Below are 15,000 nucleotides of genomic sequence, written 5' to 3' on the forward strand. Positions count from 1 at the left end.
CAAATAATTTTCATCGGAGTGGGGCCAGCTTAAATTATGGGAATTCGGAGATACACTCTCTTACTTCATATTCCCTTGTCTCAAGAAATGAAAAGTGGCCTTCTACCAGAATTCTCACCTCGGTCATATTCTACTCCCTTTCTTTATTTTCTCTTGAACAAGCCTGTGATCACAACTGCCTATATCATCCTTGAAACCATCATGCTTTTGTAAATAGACATTTTTACGGTTTTCTCTGTAATCTTGGCGCTTTAGAGTAATCAGATGTGGTTTCAAATCATGATCGTAGAAGCAGTGGCTCTCGGTTTTTTCTTTGCTAATTAGTTATATCGAGTGTTAAATGAGCAAGAAAAATTAAAGGAAATTTTTCAAAAAACAAATTACGGTGATTATGCATCCTAAATGCTTTAGAACTTTGATGCCATTCACCTGAAGGTTTGTAACATGGGACATTTGTAGTTTGAAGGCTCCAAACAGTTCCATTGTTTAACAACGTGATAGAAAGGGGGGTAACTGGTCGCTTCGCCCACAGGTTAACTTGCCGGCAATGTAATTCACCTACACTGAAGTTAACTCTGCAAGTTAACTACTTCACTGTGGACAAATTAACTTGTTTGTGAGTTAATCTGTGGGCAAAGCGACCAGCATTAAAAAAGGAAACCCTTTGCAATAGCTGTCTTGCAAAGAGTGTAGTTAGATGTTCTTTATGTTTAGTTACATAGATAGCAATTTGATCTCTCATTGGAGATAATGCTCTGCATGCACCTTTAACATAACAAAAACACTGAAGATAAGTGAGAATAAGAATGCTTTCACTCTGAAGATAACTCTACTACGTGCTGGTTAATTACCCTACAGGCATGGTGTTTCTATCTCTGGCTGCTGCTGATGTTGCAGCTGATGCTGTTGAAAAGTTAAAAACGTCAACTGTGGATAGCAAGGTGCTATTCACTAAAGTATTACCAAACATACATGTAAGTATTTCTAACGACAAACGTTTTTGTCGACTGTCTCAAGAAATTTTGTCTCCCACTGTAGGTTAAAGCTGTCATTATGTCTTACATGGAAGTAAAAGTAACTCAGTTTCAGTTTCAGTTTCAGTTTTTATTATGTATTTTGCAAAAAATATCACAAAGCTATGCAATGCTCGCGGTTAGCAATAGCTAGTCGAGGCGAGCATTGCTTACAAATATATTCCAGATAAAATGGTTACAAATACATAACTACACATTCACATAAAAAATAAATAAATAAAATAAAATAAATTAGTTTTAGAATACAGTAAGTGCAGTGGAGAACAGCTTAAAACTTGTACAGTATAACATAAATAAACATCAAAAAAGTAATTGAATAAATAAATTTTTAACTACATGACATACTCAACTAAGGAGTCAAAATTTGCCAATATTATCGAAACATCAATGTAATCATCATATTTTAGCAGTCTTTGGAAGAGGATATCATCAACATTATTTTTGAAGTTAGATTTTGACATCTGGTGGACTTCACAAGACATGCTATTCCAAATTTTAACGCCAATTCTTGAGAAAGATCTTTTTTGAATATCTATTCTCGAACGTTTAAGAAAATAATCTCCTCTTTGCGATGATCTCGTCTCATAAGGATGAATATCAGCTTGATGGGTGAATAGGTTAAATATATTAGGAGGTGTCAAGTTGTTTGATACATTATGCATCATCACAGCCACAGATTTAAAATAGAGCATATCTAAAGGATGAGGCCGAGAAGAAATGAAGAAAGGTATAGCATGAGATTTGTAATCAGCAAAATACATTAGGCGAAGAGCTCGTTTTTGAAGGGTCAAAAGTTCAGTTCTATGAACTTTTGCAGTATTACCCCACACTACTATACCATACATTAAATATGGTTGAATGAGTGACCTGTAGATATGATGTAAAGTACTCAGCGGTACAAAATGCCTTATCCTCGAGATAATACTCAACGGACCCCAATATAATAATATCTTTAAATTGAAAAAATTGGTTGGATCCTCGGATGTTTGGAAATTTCGCAGACTTACATTATTAGGGAAAATAGCAGTGTTAAAGAGCATGGTTGCATTTCAGTTAGTCTAAATTATTTTTTCACCTTTGCAAAGTAACCACGCAGCGATCAAAGAAATGAACACAATTTTCTTTAAGTTTCTATGGAATGTTAACGGAGACAAAATCAAAGGAAAGATACTGATTAAGAAGTATCCAGAAGGAGGACTTAAAATGATTGAAATTGCTTCATTTAATAAATCTCTTAAAGCTACATGGATCCAAAGATATCTGGACCCTGAAAATGATTAGTAATTGGAAGCGACTCTTTGACTCAGAACTTGAACAAAATGGTAGCAAAGTGATATTAAAAGGAAAAAAAAGATGTTAACAATTTAAAAATATCAGACCCCTTTGCAAACGAAATACTTCAAATTTGGTGAGAAGTTTTTTTTAGGAAACACTATAATAGTCACCTTGATGGGAAAACTCCCTGATAAGAATTCAGAATAAGCCTTTTTTTCTTAAAGGTATTACGCAAATTAAGCATTTAATGGATGAATCCTTAAATTTCCTCTCCCTTACCGCTTTTCAGAATAAATATAACTTGCAAGCCCGACCTTATTTGGGATAATCTCTGCAGTAAATCGTCAATGAGGGCAAAAGACCAAAACCCGACTTAATTATGAAAATTGCTATAAGGAGTCAAAAACCATCAAATTTATCTATCAGGAAATTGTGTCAAAAAAAAATAGCACAATTTCGTGTCAAGAAAAAAGGCAGAAAGATATCAGTCTTCCATTAAATGAAAGTATTAACTGGAACGTCGCTTATCAAACATCTTTTAAATGTACAAAGAGCAGTAAAAGAACCCCTTTCAACCTCAAATTGTTACAGCGCCAGGTACCAACTGTTTTTTTTTTCAAGTTGGGCTTGGAGACGAGGACAGGTGCACTTTCTGTCATAAGGAAATCGAAAATTTGATACTTATTCTGGAGATGCGAAGAAATAAAAATGGTATTTTTAAGTGAATGCAGTCCTGCCAACTTCCTTTGAGTGAACACAATTACTTGCTTATAAATATGTCTGATGTCGGGTAGCCCTAAACACAAACTCCAAATCAATTTCTGTTCCCTAATTGCCAAATACTATATCTGGCCTTGTCGCTTAAAAGAACATACCCCCAATTTAAACATTTTTTTGCTTTATTTGAAGCACATTTATCAAATAGATTTTAACAATGCCTCTACTTTCAAAAAGAAATGGCTTATACAAGCCTTTAGACCTGAGTCTCCAAAAAATAAGAAATATAAATACCTTCTCTACACTACTGTTTCTGTTTTGTTTCTTTGCGTTGACTTTGCGTTTTTACCCAAAGGAAAAATATGGACAAGAAGTATAGTTTTTTTTTTTTGCTATTCGCTTTTTGCTCGTCGCTGTCCTTTTTCATTTTGCCTTCATGCTTATTCAACTTTTTTTTAACTTGCATTTTGTTGTTGTTGCTGTTGTAACCAACTTCCAATAAACTGTCAATTAAAAAAAAAGATAAAGAAAAACAAAGAGTGTAAGTAACTTCCAAATTCAAATTTACGTAGTTTGTAACATTATTTTACCAAAGTGCAGGGAGCATATATGTGTGGTGGTCTCTCTGAATTCCATTCTAATAATGTATTGCAAAATCTTTGCCCTTACTCTAATCATTACCGTTTTTTCTTCAAAATAGTTGTTCTGTCTTTGATTTGCCTCACATCCGCAAGTTATAGTAGCTATAATAGACCACTTTCGATATATTAAAATTCAGTCTAACACAAAAGACATCATCTCGAGGCTCTGGGGAATAAATATAAGGATTTGTATGAGTTTATTTCCCAGAGCCTCGAGATGATGGCTTTTGTTTTGGATTGAATTTTAATATATCGCAATGGGTCTTTTGTTGCTACAATCTTGGAGAGAATATGAGAAACATTAACCCCACCCTGTTATTTTTCCACCATTGAAATTTTGGGAAGGGATGGTTTTGATTTTCATTTGAAATGTCGAGATCAAAGCTAATGCCTCTTTAAGTTAACAATGACGTCATTTTATGAAAGACATCATGCCAAACCATAATACTATTGGAGAGTACTGAAATGACTAAAAATAATAATGACGTCATTTTATGAAAGACATCATGCCAAACCATAATACTATTGGAGAGTACTGAAATGACTAAAAATAACAATGACGTCATTTTATGAAAGACATCATGCCAAACCATAATACTATTGGAGAGTACTGAAATGGCTAAAAATAATACAAGTATTGAGTTCCTTGTTTTCGTTGGTATGTACTGTGAAGGGCTTTGCAGATCCTGACTTCGCACCCTCATCAATCTACATATTTCATGAGTTTCTTGGAAAAAAGAAGACTCCTAAATCGTTTTCTGGAACTTTTTCTTGAACGGCATTCAAAATACTTTTTAAAATTTAAATTGCGTTGTGTCAAAGACATCCCTGTTAATATGACATTTACTTTTAAATCCATGAATTATTATATGAAAGATTTATAATCATAGCAAATTAGTGGATCTTTAAAAAACCTTTGTTTTTGTTTTTATCACCCCATTAGCCAGGAATGTTCCCTCGTGGCAGTCAGCCTCTCCTTGTGCTTGTTAACTCAGGAAGTGGAGGAGGTCAAGGAGCTGATATGCTTACAGCTTTTCAGCATGTACTCAACCCATATCAAGTGTACAGTCTCACAGATGGAGGCCCATTACCAGGGTGTGTTGATTGCCTACTTTAGTTCCTTATGGTAGTGTCACAATTTCTCTTGCAAGTTATCTTTTGTTTTCAAAACAGAAGGTCCACATTTAGAGAAACGTTACTACACTGGTGTTGTATTCCGGATCATTTTTCCAGTATTCAGCATATTGGGGTGTTTAGCTTCTAATGTCAGAATACATTGTGGTAACATTGGATAGCGATTGACCAAAATTGTGTAGCCAAGTGCCCAACATCATTGGCCATTCATATTAGCCACCAATAGGCAGCTGTAGCAGGACGACAATGACAGTGGCTTCAAGATCGTTATATTAAAATACAACTTCTGTAGTCCAGGAAGTATTTCTGATTACGGTATAACTGCTCTTATATTCTTTGCCTAGGTATCCACCACAAGGTCAATTAACATGATCTTGGGATTGAATAACAACCAAAATTTCATTTTGGGACATGGAAAATACGTTCAATAAATAACTTAAACTCAGGCCAAAGAAAAGTGCAAGTGAAGACATAAGGATAATACGTTTTTTGATAGATATAATGCCTGAAAAAAAGTGGGACCAAAGCTCACCGTCAGGTGATCAGACGTATGGAAATTTGAGCAATAGGCCCCTTGAACGTAACACAAAGACTAGTTTGCTGTAATCCTATCACCTTGTAAAGTCCAGGGGCAGGTTGAGGAGGCAGGGAACGAGGGGCCGCGAACCCCTTGTTGCTGTAATGAACCTATTTTTGGATGGTGTTGTGCATTTGGAAGCATCTAATCTTTGTTGTTTTGTTGGGCGTAGGAGGGGCACTCTTATGGGAATCCGTGTCTGTCCTTATTTCCTGTTATAGATGTCCTTTCTTTATCTTTATGTTATTCTTTTTAGTTTGTACACATTCAGATCTATTCCGGATTTCCGTGTGTTGATCTGTGGAGGTGATGGCACAGTCGGGTGGGTGTTAGCGTGTTTAGATGATGTTATTCAGGATCTCAAGTGCAAGATGCCCCCATCAGCTGTTCTTCCACTCGGCACTGGTGAGTCCTGGCTATAACAAGTTACCTGTGTAAAACAAGTTGCTCCTGTTGTGATTGCCGAAAGTAAATGCTTTCTTTGTACATGTAGTTGGAGTACACTCAGCTATTAAGCTACAATCACACCCTAACCTGTTTAGACAACGACATATTATACCCCCCCCCCCCCCCCCCCAAACCTACCAATTGAAAATAAGTTTCTCCTAAATGGCTCCCTTTCCCCCTCCTCCCCCTATTCATTGTTGACAACATTGACTGAGGGGGTGAGGGGGGTGGGGAGGGAACCGTCTTATAATGAAAGGGTAGGGGTTTTGTCCAAGGTTGTAGTTCAGGAACGTTTTCAACATAATCTGTAGGCAGCGAGCAGGCTCTCTCTCTCTGCGGTGAGAGAGATGGAGAGCCTACATGCGTCCCTCTGAATTTTGAATGCCGCCTCCTGGTGTCACGCTGAGAGAGCTGTCAAAAATTAGCCAATCACCACGCACCCGAAGTAAACATTGCAAAAACAGAAACTCACACGTTGTGTATTTTAAATTGCTCGAGGTGGTAACTCCCAAAAACTGTAAAGGAAGGAAACTTTCGCCAGAAAATCCTAACAACTACTGCAGGTGCTGTAAAGCTAGCTGAATATTCTGTGCGGTAATTCGTCGAAGTCCCTTTCCACGGAAAATGTGTTTCGTTCGTCAGGGAAAATTTAGCACACAAACTTGAAAGGAAGGGGATCGTAATAGAGAAATGCCTTTTCCCTGTCCGCATCTCGACAGTGTGAGACTCGTCGACCACAACTGCTGCCAAATTTCGGTAAAGCGAAGTTATCTTTTTTAACTTTATTTTAATGAAATACAGACATTACAACTACTACATCACACGTTAATACTAGACAGATATTCTAATATCCACACCATTTTGTTTCAAAGGCTTATCGAGTATTTGTGATTATGGATATGTATTTTACTAATTCAATAATTTGAAATTTGGAATATTAATTTTTGTTTTCAAGTGTATTGGAGTATTGCGGAGTTACCAGGAGATCGAGGAATCATTTGTGGAGCCGCCTTTTCGGCTTAACCAAATACTTGCTAAAATCGTGTAGAGTTCCTCTATCGTTGAATCAGCAACTGAGGCAGCCGAAAGACCCAAGTTTTTGTCCAAATGTAATCAGCGATAATGCTTTGTCGAGAATACGGTGACATGAAGTCGCCCTCGTTGTATTTTGGTCGCTACGAAAAACAGTTGGAAAGTTAGACTTTTCCCGAATCCTGTGGATAACAGAGATAGAACTCCTTTCCTTCCAGCAGAGACGCCATTGTATCGTGGTGCTTGACCTTTAATTATGTAAAGTTACGGTAAATTGCAACATTCTACGATTTTCTCAGACGCATTTCTGACTACCTAATCTCCCGAACCGAAGTGCCTTTTTGTTAGGGCCGATTTACACGATACGATTTTGTCGCATGCGACAAGCTCACGACAGGCCTACGACATGACTTACGATTGTCGCAGCGTTTTAAAACATGTTTTAAAATGCTGCGACATTTTTTCGTACGTACACAACAATCGTAAATCATGTCGTGGGCCTGTCGTAAGCCGTTGTCGCATGCGACAAAGTCGTACCGTGTAAATCGGCCCTAAATCGGCCCTTATCGGAGCTTGTCAATGGTGACGTCATCAATTAATTTAATTTCAGCCAATGAGTATTTTGCGTCCAAAATTTTGGACGCGACATTCAAAGTTCAAAGCCATTCGGGCAGGCCCTCATTCCAACCCAACCCCAGTCCCTCGGAGGGCCTGCTCGCAGGCTACATAATCTGTCATAGGCAATTCCAGTGAGGCATATGAAGGGGTTAGTTTCCAAAGGAACTGTGGTGCCTTGTCGGTTGCCGTTTTATCAAACGAGTAGATAAATAGAGGATATTACATGGCGGCCCGAAGATATAAAGTTTATTTGGAGTGGTAAAAGCAATATTTTTCGAACCAGCGCAGCGAATAAAATACTGTTTTAAAGCGAGAAAATAAAATTCATATCTTCAAGGCACTGTGTAATTTTCTTTTTATTATATAGACAGGAGTGTTTTACTCACCATTTTTCTTTCCAACACAGAGCGCAAACATTATCGCAAAATTAATTCTTAGAGCTCCGCGGCAGGAATTTCTTCAATTTTTGCATTTCTTCTTCACTTGCAAGGAACTCCTTGAGTATTTTTAAGTTGTATGAGGTTTTATTCTTCGTGTTAGCATTTTCTTGTTTCTCAGAGAAGGATTTTACGTCAGGTTCAGAGAACTTCATGAAGCTATCACTTGCCATTTTTCACTGACTGCTCAAACAACCATGAAAAAGCAGGCAATGAAGTCATTAATATCCTCACTATTGAGGATATGGAAAGTATGCCACTCGGGTTCCAGATGTAGTTTCGTATGAATTTTGTGAGTGGTGTATTTTCCAGTAGAACACTGATGTCTATACAATAAAGGTAAATAACCACCGCAACAAAGATTTGTAAGCTGACGTTCAAGCATTCACTTTATCATAGTGATCTTGTTCTAAAGTCTGAAAAGTCCGCTTACAAATCTTTCTTATGATGTTTAATTTACCGTTATTAAAGTGTTTGATAAAACCATGCCAATGAGAGATAACGTGCTACGAAAACCCAACAGTCCTGGCGAAACCTCTTGCCAAGAATTTAACACCATAACAAATTGACTACATGTCCTCCTTATATTAAGTGACTCTTTTTGTTTAGTTTTCACTGAACTTAGACTTTAAATTGCAGGAAACGACCTTTCTCGTGTTCTTCACTGGGGTGGAGGGTACTCTGGAGGAGAAAGCCCTGTCTCGCTACTCATGGCCATCGACCAAGCGCAGGAAGTCCTCTTGGACAGATGGTGCATCATGTTTGATTCACCAGAAGGCATCCAAGATTCCCTTTCTAATGATAGTGCGATTGGTTCTATGTACGGACGAGAAGACGAGCCTAATATTTTCACCATGAATAACTATTTTGGAATAGGTATTGGCGCAGAGCTGTGTCTAGATTTCCACCTTCAGAGGGAGGAGTCACCTGAGAAATTTCACTGTAGGTCAGTAACCTTGGTGGAACCATTTTAAATCTGAGGACTGTGAAAGTTATGACAGGGAATAATTTTGTTTTCGAGCTCAATGACAATTGAAGGTATGTCTTGTACCACAATAGGGCCGTTTATACGAGAGAAAATAAGCCGCGGCTTTCATAAGCGAACACCCCATTTAAATGGTACAAAAGCGAAGTTCACGGCTTACTTCATCCGCAGCTAGCTCAAACCGCAGCTTATCCTGGCCTCGGGGTTTGGGGCTGTGCTTATCTTGGCCGCGGCTTGCCTTGGACGTGAAAGTATTCGTATAAATGTACTCAAGCGTTGTCCGCGGCTTGCTCAAGCCGTGAACGGCTCCTGCGCATGCGCTTGTTTTGTTATTACAGCCCAGACTGCCTTTTTGCTCCCGTCCATTCGCCTGCGAAAAATGGCTATCACGAGGAACGAATGAAAAAGATGCAGCGAAAAGGCGAATGTGGAGTGCCCTGGAAGAGAAACAGCTTCTCACTAATTGTAGTGATGTTAAAATAGCTGAGCAACTTGATAATTGCGTCACTTCAGCCAGTGTAAGTTCTGCAGCACACCGCAAGTGTTTGTTTACAACGTTATTGGATCGATACTGGATTACATGTAAAACTTAGCTTTAATAACTTTTCTTCGCTTGTTTAATTTGCTTACTGGAGCCATCTTGCGTCACAATTAATGACCCAAAATCAAGGCATGGTTTGCTGGTTTGCATGTGACATGATGCATGGTGGCCATGTTGGATGGCAAGAGCAATAACCTGTCTCTCCGCTGGGATCTAAACTTTATTATTATGCAAATTCTGCGAAAAAGAAATTGTGTTGTATTGCCATCCAACATGGCCGCCTTGTCACGTAGGTGAAAACCAAGAATCGCAGTAGAGAACAAAAGCACACTGTGACTTTACTTGCAGTCCTGGAAAAAGTGTGCTGTGTCTTCCACACACTCGGTGTACATGTATTTTATTTATCTATGGACATAAGTAATCACTGGCATCCAACTGAAACTGTCTTTAGGTAGTGATTACAATTTACTGCATGGTACCTTTTAAGATCTGTCTCCCTACAAATTAATTATTTCAGCCGTTTGCATAAGACCAGCGTGAAAAATATACTCAGACCAGTATGACTCTTTTGGCCTTTGCACCTCCACGAAAAATTAAGACCAGTCTGGTGCGGATTTTAAACCACTTCAGATCTACAAATGCTCCAAGATTTGATTCCCGGGGCAGTAAGTCACCGTTACTGCCTTGGTGTCCCAATTAATTTGTACTGATAATTTTTAGTGCAATTTGGAATAAATGAGCTTGAGTAATTGTCTTTCAAAGACCAACAAAATTGGACTATCCTGTAGGGTGAAAATAATTTGTAGTCTTTAAAAGAGTTTACAAGTGCTATTCATTCCACATTGCACAAGAGAAATTGTACGATTAGTTATTAATAATACCATAACTATGCAGATGAATCACAAATCCGAATTTCGCGACAATCAGGGCTCTCGTTCGATTACTGTCCTTTCAGTTTATTTGATCATTGACCAATCAGAATACTTGGCTTGTTACCTCCATGCGCTAAATTACCTCTTTTATGCATTGAGCTAACTCTCTTCAGCGTTGTGTTACCTGCATTTCGGTATTTGAAAGCTGCATTTCCTTTAGGCAATCAGGATGGATATTTTGGTCCATAATATAATATTATGAATATTAAAATAATTTGATTTTTCTTCCCCACTTAGACTTCACAACAAGGGAGTTTACTTCAGAGCAGGTTTAAAGAAAATGGTCAAAGGCTGCTCCAAGACATTTTCCCAGGAGGTTGAAGTTGAGGTAATCTTAAGATTCTTCAAACGCTCAATAGTAACAAGCAGAAGTTTGCTCATCGCCACCAGGGTAGAGTAGGTCATTTCACCGGGTAAATCACTATCCATTGGATAGCGCAATTGATTTCGCTATTGCTTATCCACTGGATAGTGATTTATCCGGCGGATAGTGGTATCTATCGTTTGAACAACTGGGGCCTGTTTCCTTATTTGTAAAATTCTACTATACTAGGTAATCTAAAATTGTAACATCCTATTTGGTAGGAAGACCTCATAGAGCGGTTTTCAATTGAGTGTCGAAAGTAATTAGATGATTACTTTGGTTTATGATTACTTCACTCAGTGATTGGTTCAAAGTTCTCGCGCCATTTTTTCAACCAATCAGAAGTGAAACCAAAACCAATCGTGGCTCACGCGTGCACATTTTCCCGCGCTTTGTGTCGGCTACGTGTAATTACTTCGAGTTTTGATTGGTTTGCCGGAGTGTCTCAGTCCTTTTTGATTGGCCAAAGTAATTACTTTGGTTTTGGTTTTACGACACTCAATTGAAACTCGCTCTATTACATGTCAAATTAGTCGTTGGCTAATAGTGAGAGGAGAGACTTCGATGTTTCATTAAATTTGGCAAATATTTGGGCATCTCTTTACCATGAAATTGATCCTGCTTTGCACATTTTTAGGTTGACGGTAACAAACTTGATTTACCAGCTCTGGAAGGAATTGTATTTCTCAACATTGGCAGGTATAACCAATCTCTTGTGGGTTGAAAGAGGAACTGTCATGGAAAATGTTTCTTTCTTCTAAGTTGCTTTCCAATTTCATCCTTACCTTTAAGAGCAATGGTAAAGACATTTTGGTGTTTAGATATCATGTCCAATCATAATTTTAAATTTTCATTGTATCATTCTTGGCGACAGATGGCTGCTTCAGCCTTTAAAAGTAGAATTTTGCAGTAAGACAGTCCTGAAAACAGCTCGTGGTAAAAATGGTTGAAAAGCTTGAAACGGCCCCTTTTCACTGCTTTTAAGTTGTTTATAGCTTTCAAGCCTTTTTAAATCTCGAAATGTTTAAGGGGTGTTTTATGGCAATTTTTCAGTATTCCTCATCAAAAAACTACTACACAACCTCAGAAGGATGTATGTCAATGGAAGGAACATTGGCAATTTTCTCTTAAACTACGATGGGTTTTAGCCATACATCATGTGTCAATTCCTTTAATTTTCGTTTCAGCCTTAAAAAAGGTTTTCAGTTGGGGTTTGAAATGATGGCAAAATAGTGTTACATAGGATACTGTTTCCCCAAGCTACATGATCCACACAATCAAAATAAAGTTTCCATCATTTTCATTTGAAAGCTTCAAATATCAATCAGCAATTCTTGAAACTCTTTCTTTTCAGTTGGGGTGCAGGAACGGATGCATGGGGACCAGACAAAGATGATGTTAGTAATCCCTCTTTGAAAAATTATATGTTTCCTTAGTTTGTCCCTGGTCTTTGAATTCCTGGCCTTTGTGATGTTCAGACACGGGGGTTTTCTTGTTTCTCTCCCCCGGGGCCATTCTTTCATCATTTCATCCCAGGGATTTCTCTGGGTGTGTTCTGAACAGTTGGAACAAAGTACCCCCAAAAATATGAGATTCCAACTCAGTTTCGATATTTAAGGAGAAAGTTACATAAAACTTTTCTTTTTGATAAATTTATTAAGAGGAGTTCTTTAGTGTATTAGCCTTAAGCAGTACTGTTTTATTAGTTTTTGTGAAGTACCTCAAGCAAGTAGTGATGTGCACTATTATTATAATTCTCTCGGCTATTTTTGCCCTGCAACATCTCTCAGTTTTACATTAGATCCATATGCAGAAATTTTGTCTTGGGTAAGGTTCCAAATTGGTAGAATGACATTGCTGAACGTCTGGATGGGGAAGTATTCCGGCCTCATGATCCTCCGTTCTAGGATCTTTGGGTGAAAGTAGTTTACATGGTGCCAGTAAATTCCTGGCACTAGGATATTCCTATCACTTAGCCAGGAACATGCCATCGCTAGAAGAATCCTACCACTAAGGGAAAGTATGCTTTTTTGTATGTAAAGTATATACAGAGAGCATATTCCGCTTGATGGCTACACCGTCTGGGATGGTCCTGGTACAGGGTTCCATCTTCTACCATGGAAACAACCCCTAAGCCTATTTTTGCCAGTCCCGTGACCAATTGATTGACGAGAACCAAAAACCTCCTTTTTACCTGCAAACATTTCCATAATAATTCTACTCTCAGCCCCCTCCCAACTATTTCAGGACCTGACTGCACATTAATAGCCTGGTATGTTAACAGGTGAGATTGTGGCATTAATTAATAATTTTACGAGCTAAACCAGTTTTGGACAATTCTCAACCCCCAAAGGAAATGTCTCCACTTAGGTATTCGGTAGTTGTACTCTCTTTGAATGAAGAATACTTATCTGTTTTTTTTTTTCTTTTTCCTGTTAGGGTTATGCTCCAGCAAGTCATTGTGATGGTCTTGTCGAAGTACTTGGTCTTCAGGGAGTCATGCATTTGGTAGGGTAGACTGAACATGTCCTCAGTGGGGTCGAATGTTCTTTTAACAATGTTTGATCATTTTCTATCATTGGATGATTCACGTTCTATCGTCTTATTTGGTAATATTGTGAAGTGATTCAACTAAAGAACGATGTTAAACACTAAAAACTTTGAGCAAACATTGTGAATCTGTCCCCAATTATTTTACATCAGCTGAATATATTGACACTAAATAACGTTGATTGATCGATTGATTGATGAATTGATTGAACTTTTCCAGGGTCAAATTCAAAGTGGAATCAGAACTGGAATACGACTGGCACAAGGAGCTCAGGTAAAAAGAAGAACATTTTGTTTGAGTGGCTATATTAAATGCGTGCCACAGGAGACTTGGAAAGGCAAAAACCCTCAAAGACGTACTCTTCGAAAGTAGAACATGAACCGAGATTGATGCAATGCCGCAGTTATTGTTACATCTCCTTAGCGGCAGGCCGTTTGTATGTCGCCAGAGGGCATGGACAAACGAGACGATGTAAAGCTATAACTAAACTAAAGTTCGCTATCTGGAGCAGAATTTGCCTAATTGCAGTGTTCATTATTCAGACTGTTCCGCTCTTTCTAGGATACGCACTGTGGCTGCAGTTGCGGCGTCTCTCTGTGGTCTTGCATCGAACTCAGGTGCAGGTGGGTTGAGTGTGGAACTTGGGATTGGACGAGGTGCATGCTAATTGCAAGGGCTCACTTGCTCAAGGTTTCCTTGCTTGTCTTCAGTCTAGCACCTCTAATAGTGCCATCTCTCCCCTTGATTAGGCTTTGTGACAAACGCTAGTTTCCCTTGGTTCCAGGCTTTTTTGTCGTCTTGAATTATGACGATGTCTCAGACATTAGGGTTGACCGTTTGCTTCCCTCCTGCTTGACGGTGTATCTCTTGTACACATCTGTCATATTCGGCTGACCACCGTTTCCACATGACTTCCTTACATTTGGTAGAAATTTGACTCTTTTCGTCAGGTCTTTGTCACGCACATTTTGTGGCTGTAGTTCCATAAGGTAGTTCGGGTTGGTGTGCAGCAAGGAGTTTCGTGTCAACACTGGAAGCTGGACTTCTTCTTCAAGTTAGCTCAAAGGGCGATTGTTAAGTGCTACTCTGACATTTAGAACTACTTCTTCTAATTCTGCTCAGTGGAGCATTCTATTGCCAATTGTTTGTTTGCCAAGAGACCATTGAGGCATTCGAATTGTCCTCCACACCATGGGGGCACGACTCAGGTTGAACTGCCACTTAATGGTTAGGGCAGTCAGGAACTCGTGGAACCTTTCGTCCTGTTACACCTAAATAACCACTTCTCAGTGGCTGTGAATGTAGACCCATTGCCAGAATATATCATCTCTGGTCTCCCCCTTCGCACTATGAACTGTTTGAGGCTTGCAATGAACTCGGGGGTTCCCAATTATTTCAGCGGATGGAGTGAAGGTGAGTAGATCTTGTCAGACTGCAAGCAAGTTGGGACAAGAATGCTTGGCGTGTGGCGGATAGGTGCTGTGAAGTCCACTCCTACTACTTGGAGGGTTTTGAACCTTCTGGTTTGGGGCAGGCTTCCTGGTGGTAGTGCTTGTTAGGCTCTTGTGCAGAGAAAAAAACAAATAAACTTCGCCCACTCATCAGGGGATTTAATAAGAATAAACTTTACCATCGCTTATATACAACAGTATAGTCACCAACAGTCGGTCGACTGTCGGTCAACAATTTTGACCAAAAGTGTCGGCTGTTTGTTG

At 38.8% G+C, this 15,000-nt stretch overlaps 1 protein-coding gene across 3 annotated transcripts in view; it reads left to right on the forward strand.

Annotated features, from left to right (window-relative positions):
- Positions 1 to 15,000, forward strand: part of LOC138003855 (diacylglycerol kinase theta-like) — a 62,605-nt gene that overhangs the window by 39,692 nt on the left and 7,913 nt on the right. For all 3 annotated transcript variants that reach the window (XR_011123681.1, XM_068850130.1, XM_068850131.1), the window contains 9 exons: positions 859 to 974; positions 4,611 to 4,762; positions 5,635 to 5,783; positions 8,552 to 8,858; positions 10,608 to 10,698; positions 11,372 to 11,433; positions 12,089 to 12,131; positions 13,174 to 13,242; positions 13,505 to 13,558. Coding sequence is in view for 2 of the 3 variants with exons in the window: in XM_068850130.1 (XP_068706231.1) it covers positions 859 to 974; positions 4,611 to 4,762; positions 5,635 to 5,783; positions 8,552 to 8,858; positions 10,608 to 10,698; positions 11,372 to 11,433; positions 12,089 to 12,131; positions 13,174 to 13,242; positions 13,505 to 13,558 (1,043 nt within the window). In the remaining variant the exon portion in view is untranslated. The remainder of the gene's footprint in view (positions 1 to 858; positions 975 to 4,610; positions 4,763 to 5,634; positions 5,784 to 8,551; positions 8,859 to 10,607; positions 10,699 to 11,371; positions 11,434 to 12,088; positions 12,132 to 13,173; positions 13,243 to 13,504; positions 13,559 to 15,000) is intronic.

Source organism: Montipora foliosa, chromosome 5 (assembly GCF_036669935.1).
Source record: "Montipora foliosa isolate CH-2021 chromosome 5, ASM3666993v2, whole genome shotgun sequence".
Classification (NCBI taxonomy): Eukaryota; Metazoa; Cnidaria; class Anthozoa; order Scleractinia; family Acroporidae; genus Montipora; species Montipora foliosa.